The 26,189-nt window shown below is 46.7% G+C and overlaps 1 protein-coding gene across 1 annotated transcript in view; it reads left to right on the top strand.

Moving 5' to 3' along the window:
* The window catches only part of Golga3 (golgin A3), a 45,390-nt gene extending 30,192 nt beyond the window's left edge, over nt 1-15,198 (top strand). The window contains 11 exon segments of the mRNA XM_051161772.1: nt 1,109-1,203; nt 3,243-3,459; nt 4,489-4,632; nt 5,304-5,501; nt 7,802-7,918; nt 10,437-10,576; nt 11,121-11,253; nt 11,403-11,525; nt 12,791-12,952; nt 13,564-13,727; nt 14,584-15,198. Of these exon segments, the coding sequence (XP_051017729.1) occupies nt 1,109-1,203; nt 3,243-3,459; nt 4,489-4,632; nt 5,304-5,501; nt 7,802-7,918; nt 10,437-10,576; nt 11,121-11,253; nt 11,403-11,525; nt 12,791-12,952; nt 13,564-13,727; nt 14,584-14,755 (1,665 nt within the window). The 3' untranslated portion in view covers nt 14,756-15,198.
* The last annotated feature ends 10,991 nt before the right edge of the window (nt 15,199-26,189 follow it).

Raw genomic sequence — 26,189 nt, 5'->3', positions numbered from 1 at the left:
GGAGGCTTTTAAGACAGTCTAGAGACAAGCATTCATATACATCCAGGCCCTGGTGCAACTGAGAGAAAGAAAAGAGAACGAGCACTGGTCATGCTGTCCTCTGACAGGGTCTGTGGAACTGGTGGTTGAGCCTAGAAGTCCACAAAGTTGGCACCAGACAGAAAGGAGAGAGTGCTCTGCAGGTAGCCTGAGTTTAGTCAGTGTACAGTCACTGAGAGGATCGTGTAGCTACCCATACCCTCTGTATACTGCCCCTGAGTCTGACTATTTTAATGAGTGCAGTGACTGGCTTGGTGATGAGACAAGGTAGGGGTAAGAGATGACTAAAGGGTAGAGGCAGAGATCTCTGTCTCAAATCAGGAATTATTTCTGGGGTGAGAAATTTAGGAAGGTGATATGCAGGGTGCTAGAACAAAAAACATGAGACATAGCCGGGCGTGGTGGCGCACGCCTTTAATCCCAGCACTCGGGAGGCAGAGGCAGGCGGATCGATGTGAGTTCGAGGCCAGCCTGGTCTACAAAGTGAGTCCAGGACGGCCAAGGCTACACAGAGAAACCCTGTCTCGAAAAACCAAAAAAAAAAAAAAAAAAAAAAAACATGAGACATGCTCAAAGTCTCTTAAAATGTCCAGGCCAAGATCCAGGTAGACAAGTGACCAAAATGTTTATGTAACGATGGTATGTCCAGTGTTTACCCAGCAGCGCCTTGTTTGTACCTTGCCTCAGGTAAGGCCTAGGCTAACCTCAGCTATCTTTCCTGCAAGGACATTAGCTTCAGGAAAGCATTTAATGGTTTGGCCAGAAATTTGTTATTGTTATTTTGTTTTATGTATATGAGTGTTTTGGCTGCGTGTACATCTGTGTACCGTGTGCGTGCCACCCATGGAAGGCAGAGAGTGTATTGAATTGCCTAGAACTGGAGTTACAGATGGTTATGAAATGCTGTGTGGGCTCTGGTCCTCTAGGAGAGCAGCCAGTTCTCTTAATTGCTGAGCCATCTCTCTAACCTCAGAAATGCTTTTGACCTCTATGAAGTGTTGTTCATCAGTGGGAAATATCTGAAGTAGGTGGCTTTTTGCTTATTGCACATTTTTTGTCCTTTTTAAAGTCTTTGCAGTTTGACAAAGAGCAGATGATAGCCCTTACTGAGGCCAATGAGACACTAAAGAAACAAATAGAAGAGCTGCAGCAGGAGGCCAAGAAGTAAGTCTGTGAGCAGCATGCACTGACCTCTGAGGGCACTGGCTCTGCTGAGGAGCAGCCTGGAGAGTCCTCCATGTCGCTGTGGCCCTAACTGTTGGCTCTGTTTCTTAATAATTAAACTTTATTATACAACCCAACTAACTTACACAAGAAGGAAAAAAGGTTAAAGGGACAAAAGAGTGAACCTTCCGGTATCCGTTCCACGGGACGGGTCCTTAGGCGTCTCTCTGGCCCGCGTGCTGGTCCAGCCAGTCCGCTGCTCCACACGTGCTCAAGCCCGGGCTGAACTTGTTCTCTCCTCCCCACCTGCCCGAGTCACACGGGAAGGGTGGTCTCCTTCTCTCGTTGAGGGTCAATTAGAAAAGCAATAGCCCAGTTGGGGTTCCCAGGTCTGCTTCCTGAATTCCAGGCCCAGGATGGCTCCACTCAGTCTGTCACGAGGTATTCATTCATGGGGTGCCCCAAGGGTAAAGCCCGCCAAGACTGCTCCCACCTGTGACAAAGCTTAATCTTTCCCACACCTAACTCACTCTTACTGAACTTGAGCTCATGAAAGGGTAACCTGGAGCACAGATCCCAAAGTTCCATCATGATTTGGCGGCTTCCTTTTTCTTACCTATTTATCTGAGTTTTGAAGTTAACTTGCTCAACCATCCCTTACAGAAGCACCCGCTTCCCCACAAGCCGGGGGTGAAGGCCAGGGTGTTGAGCGTCCTAAGCAGCTGTGCCACCATTGAGCTGAATCCCCAGCTAAAGTCCCCTCTATTTATTTAATTTGTCTTTTTATGCCACACACTGGTGTCATTCCTGCTCCTTCACTAGGGTTGACACTTTGATTTTCGTTCATCTAGTTTGAGCATCTAGTAGCTTATGCACATAAATCTAAACATACGGCCCTTACAGCAGCTACTCAGATATGCATGTGTACACACATATGCACACACTCTTTGGGGTATTTGTTTGTTTGTTTATATTTTTTGAGACGAATAGCACTATGTAGCCCTACCTGCCTTGGAACACAGTGAGGTCCAGCTACTTTTGCTCTTTTGGCTTTTGAGACAGTGTCTCTCCTTATAACCTAGATGGATCTCATACTTGTAACATTCCTACTTCTCCTTCTCAATGCTGGGATCAGTGTGAGCTCTGACTCCCAACCTCTTGGGACCTTTTTACTCCATGGCATGTTCTGTGCTGCTTTTTTTTTTTTTTTTTTTTTTTTTGAGACAAGGTTTCTCTGTGTAGCCCTAGCTGTCCTGGACTCACTTTGTAGACCAGGCTGAACTCACAGCGATCCACCTGCCTCTGCCTCCTGAGTGCTGGGATTAAAGGTGTGCGCCACCACCACACAGCCAAGAATTTATTTTTTACCTTCGGGAAGAATGTTGGGGATATTTTTTTGTTGAAGTGTGCTGTTTTTCGGCCTTCATAAGATTATTTTGTTTTGTTGAGAAAAGGTCTCACTCTGTAGCTGAAGATGCCCTGTATCCAGCACAGTCTCCTGCCTGCAGCTCTCTTTCTGCTGCAGCCTCTCAGATGCTAGGGTTACAGGTGTTCACCACGCTCATCACAGAAGCACTTTTAGATTATGCAAAGAGGAAGGCAGGTCTTGATGGTGGTGGATGTGACAGAGTGGTTTCCCATTGTTTTCCTGTTCCTCTAACATGGATTCGGGATACCTCTTCTCCTTCAGTAACAAACCAAAGCAAGAACACACTTGCCCAAGTCCTCCTGAGGGTCAGCCAGGTCTGGGAAGACAGAGTGGGATTAAGCTGACGTGGCCTCCCAAGAGTCACTACCCTAAGCCTGGTGTGGTGGCAGGCACATCTCGAGTTTAAAGCCAGCCTGGTCTACAGAGCAAGTTCCAGGATAGCTAGGGCTACACAGAGAAACCCTGCCTCAAAAAACAAACAAACAAACAAACAAAAAAAAACACTACTGAGCCCTGAAGAGTGACCTGCAACATGTGCCCTTGGTGTTTCAGGCCAGGGAGTTGGGTGGCTGCACTGGAGGTTAACTCAGGTTTCTCACTCATGTCTCAGGGCCATCACCGAACAGAAACAGAAGATGAAGCGGCTGGGCTCAGATCTGACCAGTGCACAGAAGGAAATGAAGACGAAGCACAAAGCTTATGAGAATGCTGTGAGCATTCTCAGCCGCCGCCTGCAGGAGGCTCTGGCTTCTAAGGAGACAGCAGATGCCGAGCTGAGGCAGCTCAGAACTCAGCACACTAGTGGCAGCAGTGACCCTGCTTTACATGTAGGTAAACACAGTTCTCCCTGTCAGAGGCCTTATGACTCTTTTTTGTTTTTTGGTTGGTTTGGTTTGGTTTGGTTTGGTTTGGTTTGGTTTGGTTCCTCCCCAGGACAGGGTTTTTCTGTGTGACAGCCCTAGCCGTCCTGGAACTTGCTTTGTAGACCAGGCTGGCCTTGAACTCGCAGGGGCTGAAGCAGGACGATCAGGGTTTCAAGGCTAATCCTGGCTCTATGGCAAATTCCAGGCCAGCAAAGAATAGCACCTTCTGAGTTGGGTTTAGTGATGTTGGAGAGGTTCACCAGTTCAAAGCCAGTCTGGGCTTTTTAGTAAGGAAGGCTCTGTTTACAAAAACAAAACGGGGCTGGATAATTGGCTCATTGAGTACAGGCCCCTCCTACAATGTCTGATCACTCCAGTCACACGATGGAAGGAAAAGACCTAACTCCCACAAGTTGCACAAGTTGTCCTTTGGGCTCTGCGTGCACACAAGGGCACCTACACATACACACACTAAATAAGTAATATGTAATAAAAATTTTAAAACAGTGGAGAAATGGCTCAGCGGTTAAGAATACTGGTTGCTGTTGCAGAGGACCAGGGTTCAATTCCCAGCACCCACATGGCAGCTCACACCTGTGTGTAACCCCATCTCCAGGGGATCTGACACCCTCACACAGACATACATGCAGGCAAAACACCAATACGCATGAAGTGAAACATTTTTAAAAATTAAAAATAACAAAATCTAGAATGTGGGGGCTGGAGAGATTGCTCAGTGGTTAAGAGCACCGCCTGCTCACCCAGACGTCCTGAGTTCAATTCCCAGCAACCACATGGCAGCTCAGAACCATCTATAATGACAGCTGGTGCCCTCTTCTGGCTTGCATTTGTACATGCAGGCAGAGCACTGTATACATAATAGTAAATAAATAAATATTTTTTAAAAATCTAGAGTGTGGTGAGGTATGTGTCCATAAGAGTTGAGGGAGGAAAAGGCCAGTGACTAACGCTGACTCCCATTTTGGCTCGCAGGAGAAGATCCGGGCTCTGGAGGTAGAACTGCAGAATGTTGGCCAAAGCAAGACGCTGCTGGAGAAGGAGCTGCAGGAGGTGATCGCGACGACTGGCCAGGAGCTGGAAGAGTCACGGGAGAAGGTGCTGGAGCTGGAAGATGAGGTAATACCCACTGCTGAGAGCTGCTGTCTGCTTGGTATTGGTGCTTGGCACTTGATTGTTTACAGTTGTTGGTGGACAGATTGTTGCCAGTACTGTAGGGAGGATGACAATAGTTACCACTTACCCAGTTACCCGATGTCTACTGAGAGTGACATTCTGGGGAAGGTGTGTCTAGCCTATACCTGTGTGCCACCCGAGTCCCAGGGTCGCTACGGACCCATCCCAACAGGTTTGTAGATAAAAGAGCTGGTGTATTTCAGTGTTTAAACGTTAGATAATCCTGTCCTTTTCCCATTTAGAATGCTTTTATTGTAAATAACAACCCAAATTAAGTCTGCCAAAGAACTGAAAACACAGAAACAGTTTATTTGCCATATTCAGGCAATGTCAGCACTAAAAGAGTAGCCTCACAGGAAACAAGTCAAGGATGATTTATGCTTTAGTATAAGCCCCTCTTGAAAGTTGCTCATCTGTTTCAGTTGAGTAGTCTGTCTAGCCCAATATGATTTTTTTTATGTGGAGAAGTGTTGCTTTTGATACAGGGTCTCCTAGAGCCAGGCTGGCCTTGAATTGATTGATCCTCTGCCCTTGCCTCCCACGTACTGGGGTTATGGGCATGGACACCACACCTGCCCAGAGCATGAAATTTTATATGTACCAATATGTTTCAGCTTCAAGAATCCAGAGGCTTCAGAAGAAAGATAAAACGTCTTGAAGAGTCAAATAAGAAACTGGCTCTGGAGCTGGAACACGAGCGAGGAAAGCTCACCGGCCTCGGACAGTCGAATGCAGCTTTGCGCGAGCACAACAGTATCCTGGAGACGGCGCTAGCCAAGCGGGAAGCCGACCTGGTGCAGCTGAATCTCCAGGTGCTGAGACCCGTCTGCCAGCAGCAGCACGAGAGTCGTGTGGCCCGTGCTTACAGTCAGGGTCTCCCCACCACACCTGGCTCAGTGGTTCAGAGGAACCTGGCCATTGCACACACCTGGATTCCCAGCTGTAAAAGCCTGTGGTCATTGTGCCAAGCTCACTTAGTCCCTGTTACATAGTTGGCTCCTGGTGGGACAGGTCAGACCGTCCTCTGGTTCTAGACCAGGAGACAGTGCAGAAGACACTTGCCTGAAGTCCTGATATGATTCAGAACTGGAATTTGAACCCCAACTTAGCAGCTTACTGTAGCTTCTGTTCTTAGCTCCTTAGGGTCTGCAGTGCTTTGGAGGCAGCTGTCAGTTAAGGGCCACTGAGGCTGCACCTTCATTAATGGCCTCTCACAGTGCCCAGCCTCAGCTGCTCTCCATGACCCCTTCAAACCTTCAAAACCAGCACCACCAGAGCCGGGCGTGGTGGCGCACGCCTTTAATCCCAGCACTCGGGAGGCAGAGGCAGGCGGATCACTGTGAGTTCGAGGCCAGCCTGGTCTACAAAGTGAGTCCAGGATGGCCAAGGCTACACAGAGAAACCCTGTCTCGAAAAACCAAAAAAAAAAAAACCAAAAAGACAAAAACAAAAACCCAGCACCACCTAGGTGACTAACGCTACCAAGTTTGGCTGCCTGCACAAGATGCAACCTCAGACAGTTCTGGAATACAGCTTCTCTGTGCTCTCAGGAAACACTTCCCAGAAAGCTTCACCTCAGCAATGCTGGTCTCTAATCCTGCTAATACCTCAGCTCCAGCTGACCAGCATCGAGTGTCCCAATAATGCAGAGGTTTCACCTCAGTGGTGCTGGTCTCTTGTTAATCACAGTCACGGCTGACACTTCAGCCCCAGCTGACCAGAACCACAGAATCTTAATTCAAAATAGCAAACAGCCCTGATAGCCTTTGAACTTCCAGACTGCCGTCTCTGCACTGCTCTCAACAGTCTTACCTTCCAGACTCCTAAGGAACATCCCACTGAGTTCTTTTTTTTTTTTTTTAAAGATTTATTTATTTATTATGTGTACAGCATTCTGCCTGCAGGCCAGATGTGATGGTTGTGAGCCACTATGTGGTTGCTGGGAATTGAACTCATGACCTTTGGAAGAGCAGTCAGTGCTCTTAACCTCTGAGCCATCTCTCCAGCCCGCCCACTGAGTTCTTAATGAACTCTATGGTGGTTCTAGCCCAAAGTTCCAAGTCCTTTGACAATCTTCCACAAAACATGGTCAGGTCTGTCACAGCAGTACTCCGCTACTGTCTTAGTCAGGGTTTCTATTGCTGTGAGGAAACACCATACCAAAAAACAAGTTGGGAAGGAAAGGGTTTATTCATCTTACATTTCCACATAGCTGTCAATCACCAAAGGAAATGAGGACAGGAACTCAAACAGAGCAGGAACTGAGAGGCAGGAGCTGATGCAGAGGCTGTGGAGGGGTGCCCCTTACTGGCTTGCTTCTCCTGGCTTTCTCAGCCAGCTTTCCTATAGAACCCAGGACCACAAGCCAAGGGATGGCACCACCCACAGTGGGCTGGGCCCTCACCCACTAGCACTAATTGACAAAGTGCCTTGTGGCTGGATCTCATGGAGGCATTTCCTCAACTGAGGCTCCTCCTCTGACAACCCTAGCTTGTATCAAATTGACACAAAACCAGCCAATACAGCTGTCACAGTCAAGCCTTAAAATACGTAGTTATTAGAAGAGTTAATTTACATTTGGTCTAGTTTCTGTCACTCTTGTCCTTGCTGGGCTGTCTTACGTGTAAACGTCTCTTATGATACCTTTGCGTCTTTCTTTTGAGTTCTCAGCTGTGTTCTTGAATACAGCCATGTGACACACTCTTGTGAGCTCAGACTTCTGCATTTATTCATTTATCTTTTTATTTATTTATGAGGCAGGATCATGCATCTGGGCTGGCCTTAAATTCACTAGGAGCTGAGGATGATGACCTTAAGCTTCTAATCCGTCTGTCTAGAGCCCTGGGGTGACAGCCATGCCTGTGGTGGTGTTGTGTTTTACGCATAAGTGCTGGGAATGGAATCCAGGGATTTAAGCCTGCTAGGCAAGCAATTTACCAACTAGCTACATTCCCAGCCCAGAGAGGGTTCTCTCCCCTCCCTTGCCTTGTTTCCTTTCCTGTGATGCCATCCTACTGGGCTCCACATGCTGGCTGACTCTAGAGGATCTCAGATTGTACTTGAGCTTGGAATTGGTGCTGCTCCTTATTCACCCTTTCCTAATGTGATGCAGGTGCAGGCAGTTTTACAGCGCAAAGAGGAGGAGGACCGCCAGATGAAGCAGCTTGTCCATGCCTTACAACTCTCGTTAGAGAAAGAAAAGGCGGAAGTAAACAGCCTGAAGGAACAGGTATGTGGCCAGCTTCAGATTTCCAGGGCCTTGCAGGAGTAACCCTTCACGTTTTAGTTTTGTTTGTAAGGACGGGGTAGTTATGACTCTCCAGTTGTAATGGTTTCTTTGTACAAGATGGCATCACATTGAGTGACTGTAGCAATGTAGGACTGGAAAGGGCAGACTGAGCCACCCACACATATGCACATTGGTCTTTGCTAGTCAAAGATACCCTGGTACAGTTAAAGAGTACTTCCCGTTGGTGCACACTCCTGTAAACCCAGCACAGCATTTAAAAGGCTGAGGCAGGAGGATCCTGACTTCAAAGCCAATTTGAGCTGAGTGTGTAGTGAGTTTGAGGCCCCCTTAAGTTCTATAGCAAGGCCTTGTCTTAAAAACAGTCAAGAGAGTTGGACGTGGTGACACACGCCTTTAATCCCAGCACTCGGGAGGCAGAGGCAGGCGGATCTCTGTGAGTTCGAGGCCAGCCTGGTCTACAACACGTCCAGGACAGCCAGAGAAACCCTGTCTCAAAAAAACAAAACAAAACAAACAAACAAAACTTGTCAAGAAAAAAAGCAAGGCATGGTGGTGCACACCTACAATCCCATCACTTGGGAGGCAGAGGCAATTGGATCTCTGTGGGTTCAAGGCCAGCCTGGGCTACGAAGCTAGTCCAGGACAGCTGGGTCTCTGTTACACAGAGAAGCCATGTCTCTGGCGGAGGGTGGGGGAAGCATAGTCCAGAATGCTGGCTGCATACAGCCTCAGAGTATCCAGAGCTGTCTTTGTGGCTGGCTCCTTTTCACACTCCAGTTTTGCTGACCCACCAGGTAAACCGTTACAGCAAAGGTGGTTATACACCTCATCCTATGCCCCATTCTTTCCCCGCGCCCCCAAGACAGGGCCTCTGTGTAGCCCCGCCAGTCCTGGCACTTGCTCTGTAGACCAGGCTGGCCTTGAACTCACTGAGATCTGCCTGCCTCTGCCTCCCAAGGCGTGCACCACCACTGCGCATCCCATCTCCCATTCTTTATACCCTCTTCTAGAATGTGAGCTTCCTGCTGACACCTAGGCATAGAGCAGATACTCAGGGCCAGGCTTACGTGTGTGTACACTCTGCTGCTTGTATACACATAGACACTTCTTCCTTCTTCCTTCTTTCTTTCTTTCTTTCTTTCTTTCTTTCTTTCTTTCTTTCTTTCTCTCTCTCTTTCTTTCTTTCTTTCTATTTTTCCTGATCACAGGATGTCCTCAAACTTGCTGTGTAGCAGAGGATAGCCTTGAACTCTTGCTTTATTTTATTTTAATTGTTGTTTTTGAGGTAGGGTCTCATGATGTAGCCCTGGCTGCCCTGACACTGGCTACATAGACCAGGTTGGCCTCTGTCTCACAGAGATCCACATGCCTCTGCTTCATGAATGCTGGGATTAAAGGTATGCGCCATCATGCCTGGAAACCTTGAATTCATGATCCTCTTCCATCTCCCAAGAGCTGGGATAGCAGGTGTGTGCCTCAGTGTCTGCTTGAGATGGTAAAATGTAATTGTAACTTAATTTTTAAAAATTTATCACGTGTACATATGTACATGACGTGTGCAAATCATGGCATCCATGTGGAAGCCTAAGGACAGTGTTGGTGTCGGTGTCTTCTCTTTCTTCCATGGGTCCCAGGGTTTGAACTCAGACAGTCAGGCTTGTGTGGCCAACACCGTATTTGGTTAGCCACCTCACTGGCCCAGTAAAAAATTTTTAAATGAAAATAATTTTAAGAATTGGTAGACAGGGACTGGAGAGATGGCTCAGAGGTTAAGGGCACTGACTGCTTTTCCAGAGGTCCTGAGTTCAATTCCCAGCAACCACGTGGTGGCTCACAACCATCTATAATGAGATCTGGTGCCCTCTTCTGGTGTGCATGCAGGTGTACATGCAGGCAGAGCACTGTATACGTAATAATAAATAAATCTTTTTAAAAAATAAAAAGAATTTGCTTAGAAATCTTGAGGAAAATCTATTTTTGACTTTGAAAATCAGCAGATGTTCAGAGGAGACCAATTATGTCATAAATAGATATTACAATTAGGTGGAAATAAAAGAACTAGGAATTGCTGGGTATGGTGTGCATGCCTTTAATCCCAGCACTCAGGAGGCAGAGGCCAGCCTGGTCTACAAAGCAAGTTCCAGGGCTATTATACAAACCCTGTCTCAAAAAACAAAAACAAAACAACCAACCACACACACACAAAAAAGAATTAGGAATAAGCTTAACTGGTAATAAACAGGTGTAATTGGGGGATATAAGGCCTTTTTAAACTAAGTAAACCATCATAAGTAAATTTTTTATTCAGCAGAGTATGTCAGCTGTATGTCACTAGTCCACTGTGTGCTGAGCATAGAGCCCAGTAAATACCCAAGAACTGGCTCTACTTGGGTTTGGCAGGGACTCCAGTGTTGCACGTGGTAGTCCATCAAACCTGTGGCATCCATCATGGTACAGCTTGTGTGTGAGTAATGTCTATGTCCTCACTTTCTTCTAGATAGCTACTGCCAGGCTGGAAGCTGGACACAACCGCCGCCACTTTAAGGCAGCGACCCTGGAGCTAAATGAGGTGAAGGAGGAGCTGCAGGCCAAGGAGCGCCTGGTGCAGACACTGCAGGCCGAGGTGCATGAGCTCCAGTGAGTCCCCGTGCTTACACAGGGCACCAGGGCTGCCCACGGTGACCTCAGTGACTCTTCTCCAGACAGCACACGACAGCTATTGGAGTCTCCTCTCATCTTTAATTCATTGTGAATCTCACAGCAGGGATCATTTGTCTTTCCCGAAGGTCCCCGTTACTGTAGGGACAATCAAAGGAACAGAATTACCCAACTCCTATCTCAAGAAGCCTGCGTTCAACCTTAACCCTGCCAAGTCTGCCTTGACTTCTTCCTGGAATAGAAAGAACCCCCATTTGAGCACTCAATCTTGGGGTACCATGGATAGCCAGACTAGGGATGAGCACACCTCCAGAGCAGCTCCAGAGGTGTCCGTAGCACCCTAATACAGAGGGAGTCTCCCAGAGCACAGAAGCTTTGCGGGGTCAGTGGACAATCAGAGCATTGGCAGTACACTGTCTGTAGCAAATGTTAAAGGGTCTCACCACGGACAGCCTTGGAGAACAAACTGAGAGAAATTTGTCATTTTATTTTTAACCTCTTTGTTTGTTTGTTTAAATGGCAGGATTCAGGAGGGAAAGCATTCCCAAGAAATAGCGCAGTTCCAGACGGAGCTGGCAGAAGCTAGAACCCAGCTGCAGCTGCTGCGGAAGACGCTGGATGAGCAGATGAGCCAGCAGCCTACAGGGAGCCAAGAGGTGACAGTCGACCCTGCTGCTTTATCTGCTCAGACAGGGAGTCCATTGTATACATGTGACACTGGCAGATGAGCAGAAGTTCCTTGGGGTTGTTTTACAGGAGAACACAGCATTTCAAAACTGTCTTAGTCGTGTGTCTTGTCTTTTAGCTGGAAGATCTCAAATGGGAATTGGATCAGAAAGAGCGAGAAATTCAGTCCCTGAAGCAGCAGCTTGACTTGACAGAGCGACAGGGCAAGAAAGACCTCGAGGGGACACAGCAGACACTGCAGGTTGGTCCTGTCCCTATCCCAGGGCCCTGAGTCTGGGTGGAAGGCAGCTCTTACTGAATTGGATCACCCTCTGGGCTCCCAACCCCACCCCAGTGATCTGAAGACATTGTCGCCACTTTAGAATGAGGCTTAGCATGGTTACCTGGTTCAGGTTGCACAGCTATGTGGTGGAGAAACTGAGAAAAGCCCCAGCACTGCCCCTTTGTGAGCTGTATGAAGTGTATGTGCCGGGAGCATGCTGTGTTAGGTATAGGGAGTAGTGACCATGTGCAGCGTGTGCTCAGGTTATGGCCAGCTTCTCCACGAAGGCTCAGATGAGTGGTCTTTACTACTCAGGAAAGACAGGAATTCAGATTCTTGGGGCTAACCATGGTCATGCAGATGTTAATGTTTTGAAAAGACTGTGCTAAGTGTCAGGGGCACTGGAGTGACGCTCAACAGTTAAAGAGCACTTACTGCTCTCGCGAAGCCCCTGGGTTTGGTTCCTAGCACTCACATAGCAGCTCACAACTTCCTATAATTGTAGCTCTAAGAGGTCAACACCCTTTTTCGGCCTCTGAGGACTCTTGCATGTTCATGCTGCATATAAACACACATAAGCACTCACGCATAGGTCAGCCAATCAGTGAATCTAAAAATACTGTTAAGGGTTAGCGCTGGAAAGATGGCTCAGCAATTCAAAACTCTTGCTGTCCTTCCAGAGGACTCAAGTTCAGTTTCCAGCACCGGATTGGGGAGCTTGCCCTTCTGCCCTCCACAGGCACCTGCACCCCTGTATGTGCACGTACCCATGCACAGACACAGATACACATAAGTCAAGGGTTTGATTTTAGTGAACTTGCCAGTGCCTAGGTAACTACAGAGGAAAGTGCTGAGACAGAAACAACTTATCCAAAAAAAGAAGGAAAAGTGTCCCTAAAACTGACATACAAATTAAGAACCTAAAGTGTGTTTTATGTTGTTTGGCTTTTAAGACAAGTTTTTGTTGTTGTTGTTGTTGTTGTTATTTTGTTTTTTGTGTTTTCAAGACAGAATTTCTCTGTGTAGTCTTGACTGTCCTAGACTCACTTTGTAGACCAGGCTGGCCTCGATCTCACAGCGATCCTCCAGCCTCTGCCTCCCAAGTGCTGGGATTAAAGGCGTGTGCCCCACACCCATCCCATTTGAGACAAGTTTTTATTGTAGCCCAGCTCTTATGACCTCAAACTTGCTACAATCTTTCAGCTTAAAAACAAAACAAAACGAAAACTGATCATTTTCCTTAGACCATCAAGTCTGAGTTGGAAATGGCACAGGAAGATCTGTCTGAGACCCAGAAGGATAAGTTTGTGCTTCAAGCTAAAGTGTCTGAGCTGAAGAACAACATGAAGACCCTGCTGCAGCAGAACCAACAGCTCAAGCTGGATCTGCGCCGCAGTGCAGCCAAGGTGAGACTGAGGCCGCACCCAGCAAGCTAACGGTCTCGTGTAGATTTGTTTGGGCAGGATATTGTTTCTAGTCATTCACAGATCAACATCTGTGCACAAAGATCATAGAGAAGTCTGCTTGGACAGTGGGCCAAAACACTTTATTTTGGTACCCTTCCAAGAGAGTATTTATTTCTCTTCTTGAATGCACACATTATCCAGCTGTAACGCTAATGAACACGCAGCCCCACTGTGCTGCCATTGTGGGACACAGTGGCTTCAGGGTGGCTCGGGTGGGAGCTTCATGCCAGTGTCTGCCCTGGTGGAGGATTCAATTGCGTAGCAGATTTTTATTTTCACAATCCAAGTAAATGTTGCCTAATTTCTTAGGGAAGCTCAAAGTATACACTTGTGTCTCAGGAAACTCCCACAAGAGAGCTCCTGAGAGTCAGCACAAGTGCTTTGTTAGGGTAGCTGGTCCAGCTAGTATTTCTTAACCTACTTACTGTCAGACTGTCTTCATGGACCTGGCTATTCAGTCCTCTTCCCAGAGTTGGGGTGGGGGCCGGTCACTTGTCCCAGTGGAGAAGGAGGAGGGCTGTAGGGGGCTAATGATGTGCTTTTACAAACAGAAGAAAGAGCCAAAAGGTGAGTCCAACTCCTCCAGCCCTGCAACACCCATCAAGATACCAGACTGTCCTGTCCCAGCCTCATTGCTAGAGGAGCTGCTGAGGCCCCCACCTGCTGTGAGCAAGGAGCCCCTCAAGAATCTCAACAGCTGTTTGCAGCAACTCAAGTATGATCTGTCTTCTACGCCTTATTTTCTTGAGCCTTAAGACATGGCACGTTTTTCCCTGGGGGGGGGGGGGCATCTCTTCTGTTGTTTGTAGAGTACCCATGTCTTTGAAGCTCTTGAGAAATACCATATTTTTTGGACTATAAGACACACCTGACCATAAGACGCATCCAGTTTTTAGAGCAGTAAAACAAGAAAAACAGTAAAAACAGCAATTGGACCATGAGGTGCCCCCTATTTCCCCACCCCCAACACACACACACACACACACTTTTGGGAGGAAAAAGTGTGTCTTATGGTCCAAAAAATATGGTAAAAGCTTTTTACTGGCAAAGCTTCTGGGGTCTATGTAGTAAGGATGAAAACAGCTAAGTAGAGTACCTTGGTGGTCCCTTAAAGGTCAGGTGTTTGATCTATCCCCTATAGGCTAAGCCTTCTTCCAGCTTAGGACAGAAGAGACCAGCATCATGATGGAGCACATAGGACCCTGACAGGCAGGGGGTCTTGTGAAGGGAAGTCACTGTGACAGTGGCCTCAGGTGACAGCTTCTAGACAGCATCAGGCTTTGGGGTCTATGTTTTCCTCATATCCCTGATGGAAGCACCTTGCAGAAAACAGAAGCGTATGTCAGGTTATTTGCTGGCTTCTGCCCAGAGTGAAAAAATGTCAGGGGCTTTTGCCTTCTTTGACTCCAGCTGATTGGCTGGTCCGTGGTACATTCATTGTCTTTGAGGGAACCACATATGGTGGTAAGCCTGTTGCATCCACTGTGACTTGTTAGTGAAAGCTACGGCTAGTGGTTCTGCCTGGTCCTTGTGTGATTTAGGGCTTCTTCTGCCTTCTCTCATCTCTCCAGACAGGAAATGGACAGTCTGCAGCGCCAGATAGAGGAGCATACCATCACTGTGCACGAGTCCATGTCCTTGTGGGCTGAGGTGGACGCTGCCCCAGCAGAGCATGCCCATCCCAGGGGAGATACAAAACCACGTCATCAAAACAGTGTTTCCAGAGAAGAGCTGGGCCAGTGACTGCTGTTGTCTTCATCACCAAGTGTTTGTGGCTGCTGAAGGAATACTTTTTGTCAATATTATTTATTTGATCTTGATCAAGTACTCTGGTCGGTTTTTTTGTTGTTGTTGTTGTTTTGTTATTTGAAAAATGAGATTTAAATTTCCCTTTACTTTTTATCAAGGATTAAAATAACTGAGCTGGGAAGTGGTGGCATATGCCTTTAATCTTAGCGCCTGGGAGGCAAGAGATAGGCGGATCTCTGAATTCAAGGCCAGCATGATCTCCAGAATGAGTTCCAGGATAGCCAGGGCTACACAGAGAGAACCTGTCTCAAAACAACCAAAATAGCCCGGTGTGGTGGCACACGCCTTTAATTCCAGCACTCGGGAGGCAGAGGCAGGTGGATTGCTGTGAGTTTGAGGCCAGCCTGGTCTACAAAGCGAGTTCAGGACAGCCAGGGCTACACAGAGAAACCCTGTCTCAAAAAACCGTACACACACACACACACACACGCGCGCGCGCACACACACATGCACACACACACTATATATATATATGTATATATATATAAAATATAAACTGAAATAACTGAATGAGTCAGAGATTGCAGAAATAGTCGTTTTAAATCACAACTAACTTTTCCCATGAAATGACCAAATCTTAAAAACCTCAGAGTTTGGGTTGCTGGTGAATTCTGATTGTGTCAGTCTAAACAGTTACGTTCAGGAGGAGGATCCTATGTGTGGCAATCGACATACCTAAGGGCGTTGACTATGCAGGGTGGGCTCAGTGGACCCTAGAGGTCTGTACAGTTCCACTCATTAAGCCCTTCACTTTCCTACAGCAGTGAATTTTTATTTGTACCTTTTGCTTTTTATTTGTTTTTCAAACTATCCTACCTACACAGGATGTACATATAAATATTGAAAGTCTTTGGAAAGCATATAACTATATTATTTAAGGACCTAATTGTCTTACTGATTGCCATTTGAAAAGTTGCCTCTGGGAAACAGTATACATGTAGCTTTAGGAATGTCAGTTTTTAAAAATGTATTTTAAGGGGCTGGAGAGATGGCTCAGTGGCTAAGAGCGCTGTCTGCTCTTCCAGAGGTCCTGAGTTCAATACCCAGCAACCACATGGTGGCTCACTGCCATCTATAATGAGATCTGAGTCCCCCTTCTGGCGTCCAGGTGTACATGCAAGTAGAGCGTTCATACATAAATAAATCTTCAAAAAAAGTTTTAATGTATTTTAAGAGATAAAACTTGTGCCAGGCGTGGTGGCATATGCCTTTAATCCCAGCCCTTGGGAGTCAGAGGCAGGCCAGCCTGGTCTACAGAGTGAGTCTAGGACAGCCAAGACTACACAGAGAAGCCATGTCCTTGAAAAACCAAAAAAACAAAACAAAAGAAGAAATATAACTTATTTTCTATACACCCTAAACCAAATACTCTTGCACAGAAAGTCTTAGTTTTAGTCTTTTTATCTCTGAGGGTCTTTTCTTCCAGCATCTCCATGAATTAATAACCCTGACCGCTGACCACTAGGTGTGTGGCCTTATGTGGTTTCCACTTACTTTGCCTTACAAACAGGCAGGGCAGCTCAGGCCTTAGAGTTAGCAGCGGGTGAAAGGACCTGCAAGGTCTCCTCATACTGACCTGATGTCCCAAGATGGTGTGTTTATGGGCCACTGTGGATGTCTGTCTGTGTGGGCCTCCATTGAATACTTGTTGTGGTGGCAGGAGAAGTGAGAGCATTGCCCAGAACAAGGCGGGCACTGCGGTCCTCTGAGACAAGAGGGGTTGAAGTCAGCACTAAGTGTCTGATTTATTGTAATCTGCTTCCCAAGTCAAACATTAATACTTTAAACACTGACGAATTAGAGGCGTTGAAGTCTTTAGTCTTTGTGAACGCTTGTGAGCAAAACGTAAAATAAAGCAGGTTCTGTGACTCATGCCTGTAATCCCAGCCCTTGGGAGGTAGAGTCAGGAGGAGAAACAGTTCAAGGCCAGTTTTCAGGTACATAGTAGGTTTGAAACAAGGCTGGGTTACATTGAAGCCATGACTTAAAAAAGACAGACCAGCTGGAGCAACACCAGCAAAGATCTGGAGTATAGTTAGAAGGGAGAGAGAAAGGCCTGAAGAAAAGTTCTAAGCATCTGTGATCAGCCAGTTGGTGTCTTTTAGTGGGTTTCTTGTCTATTTTGGGAGCAGCAGCATGGAGTTTCTAACATGTTCTCTTATGGCGTATTAGGAGGCTAACCGATGTGGTTAAGGCACAACTGTCCACAAGGATGTGCGGTGTTTGAAAAATGTTCCCCAGCAAATACTGAGACTTTTACAATGTGTGTATCATTTGTACAGGGTTAATCTTAAAAAAAAAAAATACTTGAAAATTTCATTATAAATATACCCTTTCTATCTCTAAGTTAGAAATTGGAAAAGGATGCTAATTTACATTCTTATTTTGTATTTTTAATTTCAAAACCAAAACTAGCACTTGGGCTGGACTTAATTCTGCAACAGAATTGGTTCCCCTATGCAGAGAGGTCTTCAAGTGAGTCCTGTTGGTTGTGTTGTCCTAGGAAAGGACATGCTAATTCTGAACTCATTCGATGTTTGTTTCATGGCTTAATCCATTTCTTCCGTTGTTTTGCCTCCCGTGTGCATGTACAGCCTCGGAAATGGCACTTCCTCTAAGCTCTGTGGTCTGCCCTGCAGATCCATGGCTAGGTTCCTTTTGGTTCCATGAAAGGCCTGGCATACCTTGGCTGCATTCTCTGCCTGTGTTTCTGTACCAGTGTGACTATTCTCACACTGTGATTCAGAGGACTTTTAAATTGGAGCTGGCACTCTCTTAGGGTTCCTTAAGTCACCCTGAAGTTGAATTTTTAAGTTTCCTTTGACCTAAGGTGTTAGGGTTTTGTTTTGTTTGTTTCTGGTTTTCTGGTTTGGCTTTTGCCTCCTACATCCAAGGGTCTTCACTGTACTTCACCTCCCAGAGCTTGTTCTTGGGTGACCACAGCTTGAATTACTGTTGCCTCTATAGACAAAAGTGGGGGTTTTAGGGTTACTCATGAAAAACTAGAGGCGGGTCTGTAGGATGGCTCTCTAAGGCATTTATACCTGATTTATTGTAATCTGCCATCCATCATCATATGTGCCGTATCATGCCCTAACCCGGCACCTCGCACTCCATGCTTTGTAGTATTACTTGCTTTGCTTATGTTCAAAAAATTATTACCATAAGATTTCCATCATTGTTTCTATGGTACAGATGAGATTGATGCTGTGATCTTTGATGTGAGACTGATTTTGCTTGGGTTCGAGGTATAGGGAACAGGACCTACTCGCTCAGGGGGTTGTCTTAGTGTATGTATCAGAAAGCTTGTGTTAAATTCTTCCTCCATTTCAAAACATAACTTCTACCAGTATATATTATAAAACCATAGGCTTATGGAGTCACAATGACTAATGTTTTCATATATCTTGAAACAAAAATTGACAGGTGAAGATTCTGGGAGTGAAAGGAACCACCATATTTGAAAAGGAAATGTCTTGGAGCCTTCCAAGGACCTTTAAGATAGGAGCAATGCTGTGGTGTGAGGTTTTCTGAGTCTTACCCTGGAATTCTGGCCAGATCTGTGGGGTAGTGGTCTTAGGTTCTGAAAGGATCCTTGGGTTGATGTCCAGGTTAGAGGGTCCAAAATTTCTGTGTTCTGTTGTGGTTGTTGTTCGTTTGTTTTGTTTTTGTTTTCTGAGACAGGGTTTCTCTGTGGAGCCCTGGCTGTCCTACACTCACTTTGTAGACCAGGCTGGCCTCAAACTCACAGAGATCCATCTGCCTCTGCCTCTGCCTCCCCAGTGCTGGGATTACAGGTGTGTGCCACCCCACACATGGCAATTTCATTGGTTTTTGAGTTTCTCATTTCCATAATACATTTTTTCACAAGAAAATCAGTCTTCATATTGGGGCTTTTCCAGGGGAAAATGTCATCACAGGTAACACAGTGTAACTTTAAAGGGCATGTTGACTTGTTTGTTGTTATTGTTTTGGTTGTTGAGGTTTTTGTTGGTTTTGGTTGGTTGGTTTTGAATATAAGTGTGCTTGGGAATTCCTTACATTTTATGCAATAAACTATTTTTGGTAAAGCTTTTCATAATTCATTGGGGAGGGCTTCATTTTTACACTAGCATTTTGTCATATTTGGGAGTAGCTATTTAGCTCATGTTGTTTCACACCATTTTATTTACTTACTTAATTAGTTGGTTGATTTGTTTGTTTTGAGTCAGGGTTTCTCTGTGTAACAGCCCTAGCTGTCCTGGACTCACTCTGTAGACCAGGCTGGCCTCAAACTCAGAAATCCACCTGCCTCTGCCTCCTGAGTGCTGGGATTAAAGGTTTGCACCACCACACCTGACTGTTTCACACCATTTTAACAGGTAATTGTGTCCTACCAAAGTTGTAGGTAGTAGAGGAAGATTGACTCCTTGGTGTGTTGGAGCAGCAGAAGCAGCGTGTTAACCGTGTCCCCTCAGTGGCTGCATTTAGCATCACCATGAGGCAGCAGCACGCATGCAAAAGCGCGTGCCGGAGCCGAGGGCGTTACGGTCAGTGCGCTTGAGCTGAGAAGTCTCTGCTGGGTTACTTTCCATACCTCAAGGAATTTCTTCTCTTTTTCATTCACCCCTCATTTTTGATCAGTGAGTTATCCAGGCCTATTTCAGCTAAATATTATTAATAAGCCACAAATTTTAAATCAAGTGTGAGAAAGGAGGATTTGGGAAGCTCAGTATTTAAGTCACCAAGGAACTCAGAAACCTGATGATAGCTCATGCAGTTTTAGGAAACACATTACAAGAGAACTATAAAATGACTGCGTAACACTCCTGCCAATCAAAGTGGTGTCTTAGTTGCACAATGGGTTTCTGCTGCTGTGAAGAGACATGATGAGTACAGCTGTGTGTGTGTGTGTGCGCGCGCACACGCGCACACACATAAATGGGAATTAGATAAAAGCCTATCTAGAAAAAATTAAGTAAATTCCACACAAAATAAAATGTGAAAATTCTTTTCTTTTTGTTGTTGCACAAGAGTAGCCATAGAAACCACTCAGACTCCAGCCTCAGTCAGGAATGGATGGTTTATTGAGTGAGCACGCACCCCTCCCCCGCATGACAAGGCTGATTGCAATCAGGGCCACAGAAAGGACTCGGGAGCCTAACTGTGACGTTGACCTGTTTATTTCCCAGAATCATCAGCTTATAAAGGCAAAAACTGCAATTAGCTCCTACAGGGGGTGGTTGGTGGAACAGGGTGGTCAGCTCTGACTCAAGTTATTTTGCTAACAAGCAGTTCTAGCTGACCTTTAGTGTGATTGATCCTAAGTGAGTTAATGCCTAGGGTACATCCAAAGTGTAGCCAAGTATGTAGACAGCACAGTATGAATTATGACACCATTGAATCATAGATAACCAACCAGAGTGTAGCTCAGTATAAGGTCAGCTTGACCCTCTGGTAGGGAATGTTAGTGTCACCTACGAATAACTGCTTTGAGGAAGCAGAGTTGAAAAGTTAAAAATTTTTTAACTTACTTTCACCTTAAAAACAAAATGGAAGCTAAATACAGAAATGTTTGCAGCTATGTCGAAGAATTGGCCTCAACACTTTTTTTCTTTTTTAGTTTTTCAAGACAGGGTTTCTCTCTGTAGCTTTGGCTGTCCTGGAACTCACAGAGATCTGCCTATTATGTGCTGGGATTAAAGGCATGCACCACCGAGGCCACTCTTATAAAGGAAAACATTTAACTGGGGCTGGATTACAGCTGTTCAGAGGGTTAGTGCATGACTGTCATGGTGGCATAAGGCAAACATGGTGCTAGAGAGTTCCCCATCTGGATCGGCAGGCAGCAGAGACACGGGCTCAAGCATCTGAAACCTCAAAGCCCACCCATGACACACTTCTTCCAACAAGACTACACCCCAACAATGTCACTCCCTGTGAGTGTATGGGGTCATCTTTATTCAAACTATCACAAAGGGTAATCATGATAGTCTAAGTATGGAAGATTCTGGGAATCCGTGCCGTTCTCACTACTGTCTACCTCTGTGTAACTATGCACTGTCTCCATCCCCACAGCCCTTACGATGAGTGGCGATGAGTTGCTAACGTTCTTCCTGGGGAGATGTAACAACAATGTAAGCTCAGTCTGAGGAATCAATGAGTGTGGGAAAGATTAAGCTTTGTCACAGGTGGGAGCAGTCTTGGCGGGCTTTACCCTTGGGGCACCCCATGAATGAATACCTCGTGACAGACTGAGTGGAGCCATCCTGGGCCTGGAATTCAGGAAGCAGACCTGGGAACCCCAACTGGGCTATTGCTTTTCTAATTGACCCTCAACGAGAGAAGGAGACCACCCTTCCCGTGTGACTCGGGCAGGTGGGGAGGAGAGAACAAGTTCAGCCCGGGCTTGAGCACGTGTGGAGCAGCGGACTGGCTGGACCAGCACGCGGGCCAGAGAGACGCCTAAGGACCCGTCCCATGGAACGGATACCGGAAGGTTCACTCTTTTGTCCCTTTAACCTTTTTTCCTTCTTGTGTAAGCTAGTTGGGTTGTATAATAAAGTTTAATTATTAAAAAACAGAGCCAACAAATGAGTTTATGTTGGTTGGTTTGTTTTTTCCAGACAAGGTTTCTCTGTGTAACAGCCCTGGCTGTCCTGGACTCGCTTTGTAGACCAGGCTGGCCTCAAACTCACAAAGATCTGCCTGCTTCTGCCTCCCGAGTGCTGGAATTAAAGGCATCCACCAGCATGCCTGGCTTTATTTGGGTTCTTTATAGAGCATAAATGAGAGGGTATGTGGGTGCACCTGGAAAGCCTCTGCCCCGCAAGGAGGGCTTCCCCGTAGCAGCACAAACAGAGCACCCCTCCCCTACCATCTTTACTCTAGCCTCTCCAAATATAGCAGATGGTAGGGAGCCCCTGTATACTCTGGTAAGGTTCTCATGAGGGGATACAAGAGTCAGGAAATCCATCTGGATAATCCTTTTTCAAGGGCACAGCTGAACTCCAAAAACAGTGGTTGCTTGACTCAGAGGACAGTCACTCATACCACCCACTTTCCAGAGTTGAATTCGAGTCAGAGTTGAAGATGGCACCTACTAGGCTGCAGTTGTAGCATCCCAGAGAAAGAACAACGTACTCAGCCACGGATGGTGGTGCACGCCTTTAATCCCAGCACTCGAGAGGCAGGGACAGGCTGATCTCTGTGAGTTCAAGTCCAGCCTGGTCTACAGAGTGAGTCCAAGACAGCCAAGGCTACAAGAGAAACCCTGTCTGAAAAAAGCAAACAACAACAAAAAAGCAGTACCTACTCTTCCTGGAGTTAACTCCAGCAGCTCCAAGGATGGGGGAGCTCTCTGGGTGGCACCATGGATACACATCTTTTATTCCCTCCTCAGGTGGGTATCTGCAGGAGGTGATTTGTAGACTTTCTGGGTCAGGTTATTACAGTCAAATAGCCTTGTGTCTTCTGTATGCACACCCTAAGGTGGTGGAACTCTATGGAGGGGCAGGCTACACGCCTCACATGATGTTTTCTGAACATTAAGTCAGCATCTCCATATACATTCCACTACCTTTTGTCCACTTCTGTATAACTTCATGTAACGTTAAAAATAGGGTTGTTGTTTTTTTAATACCTGCTCTAGCTCCCAAATGACACACAGACCTTTATATTTATTAATAAAAGTTTTAGGCCATATAGCTGGACAGGTGCTTGGCTATTCTAGCCCAATTATGTTAGCCTGGCCTCGTTCCCAGCCATATGTCTGTGCCATCTTAGTCTCTCCCTGCCTGCTCCGTGTTATCCTTGTCTTTGTGGTGACTCTTCCCCCTTTCCACCTGGGACCCTCTTCCTGGTATTGCAAGTGCCTCCTCAACTCTCCTGCCCAGCTATTGGCTCTTCAGCTCATTATTAACTAATCAGATGATAGAAAACAATTTTAACACAACATTGAGACAGGAAATGCTTCAATAATGACAATGCCAACATCGTTGTCTGCAGCCAGACCTCTGGGCACAGAAGTAAGCATTTGAATACACAGTGCACAAAGCCATCCCCAGCAACTTCACTATCTCCATCAGGAAGACCAAAGTGTTCTTTCTCAACACTCCCCTACCTCGTCATTCTGAAAGTAAGTCCAGAGCTCCCTGCCAGCCTGCTATTGGCCCTGCTACAACCCATAGCTGCCTGGCCTGCTGCTTTCCCAGCTTAGTTACATGAGCTAGCTTGTCTCCACCCAAGGATCTCAGGCTCCTGATTGTTGCAATTCCCAACTCTCTCTACTGAATTCTCTGTCACGGGCTGAGACCAACTGTGTATACCACATATGGCGGGATCTCCGAAAGGATAGTACATTCCTGGTCTTTGGTTTTTGAAACAGGCTAGCCTTGAACTCAAGATTATCCTCCAACACAATAATGAAGTGAAAGGCAAGACATCAAAAGTTGTTCTCCACTGCCCTAGGACATATTGCTGGGCCAGTGTTTTTGAAGAAATTAATACTACTTTACCCATCTGCCTCTGTCTACAATTAAATTGATTTTTTGTTTATGGTTTTTTGGTTTTTGGTGTGTTGGGGGGGGTTGGTTGGTGTGTGTGTTTGGAGACAAGGTTTCTTTGTGTAGTCCTGGCTGCCCTTGAACTTGCTCTGTAGAGCAGGCTGGCCTTAAATTCAAGAGATCTGCCTGCCTCTGCCTCCTGAGTGCTGGGATTAAAGATGTGCACCACCATGTCTGCCTAAATTGAAATTGACAGGCATTCTCCACAGAGGAAGTGAGCCAATTCAAGCCAAATTAGAGTATATAAATGCAAGTTTATTGGGATCAGCTATTGGGTGAGTTCACCAGTCCCATGGAATGAACCAGGGAGGTCACCATGAAGAGGGAAACAGGTGCATGTGTGTGTGTGTGTGTGTGTGTGTGTGTGTGTGTGTGTGAGAGAGAGAGAGAGAGAGAGAGAGAGAGAGAGAGAGAGAGAGCGCTAGCTCAAAAGGGTAGGGGAAATGAATGCAGAAAGAGAAAAGGGACCAAAATATCTGGATCATATAGGGAAGAGCCTCTGGGGGAGGGGAAGCCCCAACCTTGGGCTAGAAACAGGGTAAAGGACAGGGTATGCTAGTCACGCCATAGGGACTCAGGGATGCTGAGAGAACCTGGAGGTCATGTCCGACTTGGTTAAATGGGTACCTCAGCTGCTTGACTCTCAACAGAACTTGTTGGAGGTTGGTCTGGTGTACTTTGATGCTAACTACTGCTTGCCGCCTCTGTGCCCCAAGATTGCTATGTAACATTGCCTAAGAACCTGCTCCTGTCTGACCAGTAAAGGTCAGTGTTCCTGGGCAGGGCAAATGGGAAAGGTGTAGTTGTTTGGGGCTTTGAGAGACAAAGAATGTTAGGAAGGAGGAGGCTGCGCCATGGGTTAGGTGGAGAAGCACATGGCCGTCATGGATGGAGATTTGGCCCAGATGATGATAATTAGCAAGTATTTGGGATTATGGATGGAAGGTAGCTCAATAGTGTCGTGTCTCGCTCAGCCAGCAAGAAAGACGCAACCACCAAGTTCTTCTCCAAGCAGTTTATTCAAGCCCTTCATGCAAGCAACTCCCCCGAACCACACCCATCACGCACTAATAAAGCATACTGTCATCCAATCAACTCACACTGCGTCTCGCACCCTCATTGGTCCATGAAGGTGGAACTACCGCAGGCAATGGGCTATGTCCAAATAAGGACTTGTCTGTTCTCTACAGAGGCAGCTCTGGCAGTGTGCCAGGCGCCATCTTAGGGTGCGGTCCGTGGGGGCTCTCCACAAATAGTATTTGATAGAAGCAGATAGCGTGAGGTTGGGGCAAGGTATGGCATACCTGCCCCAATATGGGAGGTAGTTTCGGGGTTACTATCTGCCCTGCCCCAGGTTAACTAAGGCTATTTTAACCTGGGCGTGGTGGGGCACACCTTTAATCAGGAGGCAGAGGGAGGTGGATTGCTGTGTGTTCGAGGCCAGCCTGGTCTACAAAATGAGTCCAGGACAGCCAAGGCTACACAGAGAAACCCTGTCTCGAAAAACCAAAAAAATAAAAATAAAATAACAGGCGTCTGTGTTTCATTGATTGCTGACGGGTTAAAAAATACCGTTGTAATAGTAATTATAGGCCTGATAATAAACACTATTAGGCCATACTGATAAATTAACCGCAGCAAGAAATATATTTACATCTGATATAAATCCTGCGCTGTAAAGATCATTGGAAATTCATCTTAGCATTTCTCAGTCATCTGGTTGGTTTTTTGCTTTCTATCTAGTTCGGCAGGCTTCTCTAAGTCTATCCTGAGGAGTAACATCTTTAACTGAAGACACCGCCTAAAGGGTGTATATCCAACTCTTGGCCAGCCTGTAAATTGATTCTGCCATAACCTGCCAGCCTCCACTCAGGCCTTTCCAGGACATTCCTCAGGCCGCCCTCTTCGGATACTGAGAATTGTTCTTATCCAGTTCTCATTGGCAGGAAGGCAGGGTATACATTTGAACAGACCAGGCAACCAGCATCAACCCTCCACTCTGCCCTCTCCAAACAAGCAGCCTGCACCCGTCTTGCTGAAAACCCAAAGTACATGTATGAAGGCTCTACACCCATGAGCTTCCAGTCTTGAGTAGTCAGCATCGCATCTCTCTAGCCCCCTTTTTTATACTTTTAGTCTGGCTTGTGTTGGCTTATTTTGTTGGTGGAGATAACCCATCAGCTAGAAAAGGACTTCAAAAAATTACAATTAGGGCTGGAGAGATGGCTCAGAGGTTAAGAGCGCTGGCTGCTCTTCCAGAGGTCCTGAGTTCAATTCCCAGCAGCCACACGGTGGCTCACAGCCATCTATAATGAGATCTGGTGCCCTCTTCTGGCCTGCAGGTGTACATGCAGACAGAACACTGTATATAATAAATAATTTTATTTTTTAAAGTTACACTTAGCTGCAGGCATGGTGGCACACATTTTTTAATCCCAGTGCTGGGGAGACTTTGGCGTTGTCAGTCAGAATGTCGCGGACGTCTCGCCGGGAGGGCCCGTTGTACTGTAGAGAAACAGCTCCAGTTACAATAGGAGGCAGCGCTTCAGAGTAGGTTTTCTAGGCGTGGCCCCGTGTTCCTTCCGAGCCCCTTCCCAGGCAAGGACTCTGCCCCGGCTCCTCTGGTCTCGAGACGGCCTAGGAGCAGCTCTCGCTCTCCGGAGCCGAGACCAGCGGCGAAGAAACGACTCGGGGCGGAGCGCCCACAGCACAGAACCGCCGCCCCCGCCCAGCCCGCGCGCCGAGTCCGACTCAGGACCCCGAGGTGCTGCCCGCGCTACTGCCGGGCTGCGTCCCGCTTGAATTAGGACCCGGGTTGCCTCCGC

This window comes from Acomys russatus, chromosome 19 (assembly GCF_903995435.1).
Source record: "Acomys russatus chromosome 19, mAcoRus1.1, whole genome shotgun sequence".
In the NCBI taxonomy this organism is placed as follows: domain Eukaryota; kingdom Metazoa; phylum Chordata; class Mammalia; order Rodentia; family Muridae; genus Acomys; species Acomys russatus.
This window is presented reverse-complemented; position numbering and strand designations above follow the sequence as displayed.